Raw genomic sequence first — 6399 nt, 5'->3', positions numbered from 1 at the left:
AGCTTCTTTCACTGTGCCCCCTCACTTGTGTTAAAGCATGTCAGGGTTTTCATTGTGAAGCTAAAATCCTTTTAACATTTTACAAGTTGAGCAGGAGTTCAAGTTTTGAAAAATAAAAGTCTGTCATTGGGTCTTTAAGTTAGCTAGAGATGAATATTTCCACCCCATTCGCAGCAGAAAGTGGTTGATCGGCTCAACAGCATATAAAAATAAATTGAAAGCCAACTGTTGTTAATGATGTCACTTTTTTTTAGTCCTCGGTGTCACTGTCAGTGTCACTGGTTAATACTAGTCCTCCTCTGAATGCTACCGTTTGCTGCACTGAGGGTGCAGTTGAGCCTGACACCATTGTGGATGATTTTGGAGATGTGCCTAAGCAGGTCAGTCTCCACACCTACCCCATGAGTCTGTTTAGGAGTGAGAAGAAATGTTTCCATGCTGCCAAGTACCAGAGGAGGGACTGAAGCAGATGGTACTTTCTGTCATTTGGATGCATTTCAGTCAATGTAAAACCTGTGTTCTTGCATTTACTAATAGCTAAGTAATTTTGCCTTGAGAACGCACTACTTTTGAGACTGTTGGTCAATGGTTTAACTTTCACTATGCACCACTACGTTACCACTCGCCAGTGACTTGCCCCTCCTACAAGCCTTGTGCCCAACTTTGACATTTGTTCTACCTCTGACAGTGTGGAAGCATACTGGATCTGGTGTTCAAGATGAATGTTTTTCATTGACATTCCTCCAGCAGAAACCCACCCAGCTTTGCTGGTGAGGAATATTTAGCATAACACTTATTTAATGTTTTGTGTTTTTTTTTCTTCAGATTTACATAATCAGAATCAGCCTTAAAAACCCAACATGGAATATGTGTAATAATTAGACATAAACCCACTTCACTTCATTAAACCCTCCAGATTTCCAGAAATGTTGCCTCAGATGTGACCTCAGTGTCCTCAGTAGGAGTTAGAGACCTGCCAGAAAAAACAACATGGCTTCTTTATTTGTACCCTTGTGCTGCTTGTTTGATGATGTTACAATCGACAACCTCCTGCTGAAGGCTGACAGAGCATTCATCGCATGAGTTTTTGCTTCAATGGTTTTGAGCCAATTTTCCAAAGAACCTTCACAGTCACATTATCACAGTTGATCAAGTCGAATAGCCTGAAGGAACTAAACAGACATGAGGTCATTACATGAGCACTATGATGTCATGTCTGTGATTCTTTAATGTAACCCTCAGCCCTAGTTAGTTCTTAGCTTGGATACTTTGATGAATGACAGACAAAAATCTAAATGATATGAAGCATATGGAGACGGATGACACATTAAAGGAAAACCCTGAATGAATGAGTGGAGGAACAGGACAAATGCTGAAGCTTTTATACTGGTCAGTTAAACACCTGTGAGTGAATGGAGAGGGTTCCAGGGAAGCTTGTGTTCATTTTTCTCTTTTAATAGTTGCCGATCTGTACTGCATGTGGTACTGATTTCATCATGTCGTCATCTTAATAAAAACCTGTTCTCTGTGCACACTTTTTAAAATATTTTTTGCCTTCTCCTATAGTGAACGTCCTCCTTGCAGGTTAAGTCAAGTTTTTCAGGATGCCATCACAGCCCGACATGTTATCAGCCTGCCTTGTTTATTTTGACTCTCCTCCCATATTCTGGCATATTTTTGGCAGATCTATAGAAATATTGATGGTGAAGAGGGTGGCAAGGAAACTTTTTTAAATATATTTTTGGCTTGTTGCCTTTATTCGATAGCGACAGCTGGAGATTGACAGGAAAGGAGGGGGGGAAAGGGGATGACATGCAGTAAAGGGCCACAGGTCGGTGTCGAACCCATGGCTGCTGCAGCAAGGTCTCAGGCTTGGATGGGGCTCAATCACAGATCATCTAATTAATTTTGTTTTTTTAACATGTTATTTTTCAAATGAATCTAAATGAATGTGTTTAATTTGACAATATTTGGCACCAAAGTGGGGTGGCAGCTGGGGTGACTTAACAAGACTGTCCGTGTGAATGTCTGCCAATAAAGAGAAATTCATTTTAACACGTTTTTATTTAGTACGGCAACAAGTTGTGTATGAAAATAAATCTAGGCAGTAAAAAAAGGAATTGATACAAAAATATCAGCATTTCCATCCATTCAGCATTCATAATATTCACTCCAACAAAGTAGAAGTCACAGAGCACACACTGAATTGCAAAGCAGACCATCGAGCAAACAGACATACCAAGAACCTGAAGAGAATCCTATTTACAGTCAAAACACAAAACAATACTGCTCATCATAGTACGTTGTAACACATTTCAGAGCTCATCTGCAAATCCCTCCTAAAATAGCTGTCCTCCACGGGACAGGGGTACGCATAGTCTGTGGGGTTGTAGTAAGGTGCGTATTCAGGGGCTGAGAAGCTCTCCTGCTGGGCCGGCCAGCAGTGGGACAGGCAGTGACAGTCCTGGCGGTTGCAGTGCTGATAGTGGTAGTGGTCGGAGGTGACGCCGTGGTAGCTGGGCTCCATCCTGGTGGGTGAGTCGTAGCAGGAGGAGGAGGAGGAGGAAAAAGAGTCCTGCGGCGAGTAGCTGTGATCCTGAGGGAGAGAGGAAGACATGGTGGTTGGTGAGGATTATGTCTGACTAGGAATTCCGCAAATGTGTCACGTGATCAGACTGACACCAGGCCACACCAGGGACGCCTGTGGGCGAAATGTTCCTTTATTAAAGCTACTGAAACATTCATGTTCATCTAGTGGTGAGTGTATATATTAAGGCTGCAACTAATGATTAGTTTCATTATTGATTAATATAGGTCATTTTCTTCAATCAATCGATTGGTTGTTTGGTTCAGAAAATGTCAGAAAATGTTGAAAAATGTTGATCAGTGTTTCCCAAAGCCCAAGGTGACATCCTCAAATGTTTTATTTTGTACACAACCCAAAGATATTCAGTTTACTGTCAAAGAGGACTAAAGAAACCAGATATCATTCACATTTGAGAGGCTGAAATCAGAGATTTTAAACATTTTTTCCCCCTAAAAAATGATTCAAAACTATGAATTGACAGAATATTTTTGACAAGTAACTGATGAATCGCCTTTTTTACTAAATGCTTTTGACTTTACTTCTTATAGAATAATCCAGTAACAATATCAGCTTGAGTTGTACCAGTACCAGTGCCGGTCTTGTTCAACAGATTACTAAACAGAGAGATTTGTAGCTGTGGTTGTGGCTGTGGATTTTTCATTTGGGTCACTGCAAACTGTATGCAAACACTGACTTAAATTTTCAAACTGTATTTGGCCACTGTTGGTATAGCCTGTGATTGCTTTAGGTCAGCTTGGATTCAAATGCTGCAGGAAAACTATAGCTTTAAAAAACCCCAATACTATTAACTGATTACCAAAATAGTTGACAACTAATTGATTAATTGCCTAGCTTGTATACACTTCCGTTTATAAAGCAAAAACAGATCTAAATACAAACCAAACCAAATAATCTGCTTCACAATATATTACACAAATATAATTACTACATGCCTGAATTCAAGCCCCAACACAGGTCTGTGCTAGGGAGAAACAGCCATGGCAAACCTCTATTCCAAAGCTTTCCCTGAGGTGTAATGTATAGGTGAAATAGTACATCACGGTAAGACCATAGTTTATTATGTAAACCAGTGGACTGAAAACACCCATATATTCGGCATACATCCTGACTTTTAAACTGTGTTTTTTAAAGTAAGTTTATTATTTATAGACGACCTGAAATCTTAAAATGCAACGAAAACTACTTAGGTTAGTGTCAGCGGGAGAAACCTACCATCCCAGGGCCATAGTAGTCCGCATCAGAGGAGAGTCCATGGCACCACGGCAGCGGGAAGGTGGGAGGGGGAGGCAGGGAGGCGTTGTAGCCGCCGCCGCCGCCTGTGCTGTTGTTGTTGTTGTTGTTATTGCCGCTGTAGCCGTTGCTGGGCAACATCATGTCCCCGAACTGCTGCTGGATGTCGTTAAAGGTGCTCTCTTGGAGCTGGATGCTGCACGAGCTGTCAGGGAACGGGAACGAGGCGGCGCGCAGCTGGAGAGCTCGCTCACAACCGCTCGCTTCCGCTGTGGGAACCGCGGTAGGAGGGTCCACATAGCGACCTAACCAAATCCAATGTAAAAATTAGACAGAAAATATCCCGAAAGTGAATAAAAAGAGAAACTCTGCATTTGAGCATCATATAGCTGTAATATATATTTATCTTCGTATCGGCTACACACCATCACACATCCGCTCTGGATTTATGCTGAATATCAAATGTTGAAATGTTGAAAATGTTCAAAGTTGTTAAAAGACTCATCTACCCACGTAGCCCACATAGAGATTAAATGGGCATGAGGAAAATGTCCTCAAGAGCGCAGTGTTAGTCTCTGCATGGTAACAGGAAGACATTTAAATGGGCCTATAAATTCAGAGTGATGTCATGACACCATCAGTCACATTTAAATGTAGCCTTGGTTTATAAGAAGGGACCCTGCCCCTTTGGAATGGGCTGTTAGTAGTTTATTACATTCCAAGTAGACTTTTCTGAGTAGTTGGTCATGACTGGGGCTTTCGTGTGAGTATTTTGATCCTGGTTTGGGGCGTTCAGGGCAGCTCATCTGTCATCAGGGAGTGAAGTTATGTTTTTGACTTTGCTTCTTGTAGATTAATCAAAATTCGTTGTGCTGCAACCAGTGCGGGTCTTGTGCAACAGATTACTAGACAGAGGGATTTATAGGCTAGTTGTGGTTGTGGCTGTGGATTTTTCATTTGGATCATTGCAAACTGCATGCAAACATTGACTTAAATGTATTTTCAAATTGTACGTTGCCACTGTGGGTATAGCCTGCGATTGCTTCAGGTCAGGTTGGATTCAAATGCTGCAGGAAAACTGTAGCTTTAATCGGTTCATTTAACATTAGACACTGAACTGAACTTACTTGCAAAGTGAGTCGCGCAAAGATCCTGGAGATCCAGGCAAGCCTGAGATATCTGTCCACAGGAGGAAGAGGGAGAAGGAGGAGGATTATTAGATATTTCCTCTCAGAACATTTGGATTTGGATTAGAGAGATTTCTTTTTTCGATTTCAGTGTTTTTGCAAATGTGTGTGTGTGTATATTTGTGTCTATCTCTGTATGTGTGGGTGTGTGTGCTTTTTTAAACACGTCAGGATGTGTAGTCAGTCATTTACAGGGGCAGTTTATCAGGGATTTCCCCCTTTCATGCTTTGAGATAGTGGCTGGGGCCAGGGTGACAGTAAGGATGTACTGGAGAGAGAGAGAGATAGAGAGAGGGGAGGGAGTTACCGTGGTTTTAACTTTTTTACGGCCGGCCTCGCGAGCTCTGTGCCTCTGCAGCAGCTCTTTGACTGTGGTCTTCACTCGGACGCCCTGGTACACCCTCGGTTTATCTGCTGTGAGGAGAAAAGCATGTCACTCATGTTTACCCAACACCCTCCATTAGAGCAGACAATAGCAGACCCTTCTCCTTTCCATCCCACGCTACCCCCCCTCCCCACGCTCCTCCTCCCTCAGGTTCAAACCACAGTGTGTTTTCCTCCCTGGTCTAAATTCGAAGCAATATAAAATGTACAATGGCCATACATTATTAAATTTGTTCCCAATAAGCCTGGTCCGATCCCTCCATGGCTTATCATGTCCCGACACATTCTCTCCCATACAGCACTCCTACTCAAGCGAGCTGCTGAACGTGCATTATTAATGGTGGAAAATATATAACATGTTTTAATAGAAACACAAACTGTCATTCTGAAACCATACTGTACGCTTGAAGGTCTAATTTTTTGTTGAAAGGCGGTGCGTAAAGTGCATTATCGGCGCTCAGTGCGCTGTGGCTCCCGGGTATTTTTGCCGCGCATGTTCGAACCGCCCAGACCCCGCCTAGAGCAAAGGCGCAACGCTCTTCTTTTAGCGGCAGGCTCGGCGCTCCGTAGTTCGGCTCGTCAGCAGACACTCTTTTCCTGCAGCCTTGTTGTGCTCCGCACCTCTCAGCCCCTCCACGCCCCAGACCAGGAACACAGAAGCGGCCACAAAATGCGCCACCGTAAGTATCTATATCTGATCAAAGAAACGCAATACGATAGAATTATCATTGAACTGGCAAAGCCCTGGGTCGAGCTAGTGTTGGCAAGCGCGCGTAGGATCGTTTGATAAAGTTGGATAAAGGCGAACCGGGGCGGCGCGCCGTAGAACGCCGAGGAACAAAGAGGCTGCAGACGTCCTGTAAATCGATGCGGTTATTAATAAGAGCTTAAAACGTATTATCTTAGTGACGCGCTGAAAGTTGTCGGTATGAGCTAAAGGTGTGTGTAAAAGTCGACACGCCGAAAGTAAAGTTCTGTTTCGTGAACGCA

The 6399-nt window shown here is 43.0% G+C and overlaps 1 protein-coding gene across 1 annotated transcript; it reads right to left on the bottom strand.

The window, feature by feature from the left end:
- Positions 1–2007: 2007 nt before the first annotated feature.
- colca2 (colorectal cancer associated 2) lies at positions 2008–4397 on the bottom strand. Its single transcript, XM_035679791.1, has 3 exons — positions 4264–4397; positions 3821–4143; positions 2008–2596 (listed from the first exon to the last, which is right to left on the bottom strand). The coding sequence occupies exons 1-3, from the start codon at positions 4271–4273 to the stop codon at positions 2294–2296; spliced, it is 636 nt and encodes a 211-aa protein (XP_035535684.1). The 5' UTR covers positions 4274–4397; the 3' UTR covers positions 2008–2293.
- Positions 4398–6399: the final 2002 nt, after the last annotated feature.

The sequence above is a fragment of the Morone saxatilis genome, unplaced genomic scaffold (genome assembly GCF_004916995.1).
Source record: "Morone saxatilis isolate NCDOM2014 unplaced genomic scaffold, NCSU_SB_2.0 Contig8, whole genome shotgun sequence".
Classification (NCBI taxonomy): domain Eukaryota; kingdom Metazoa; phylum Chordata; class Actinopteri; family Moronidae; genus Morone; species Morone saxatilis.
The sequence above is the reverse complement of the archived record's forward strand: the minus strand, read 5'-3'. Positions and strand labels throughout refer to the sequence as shown.

Bases quoted from the DNA above. Each gene is read 5' to 3' on its own strand.
- colca2 (XM_035679791.1), bottom strand. The intron at 2,597-3,820 runs GTAGGTTTCTCC...TCTCTCCCTCAG, and splicing joins ACTACTATGGCCCTGGGATG to GATCACAGCTACTCGCCGCA.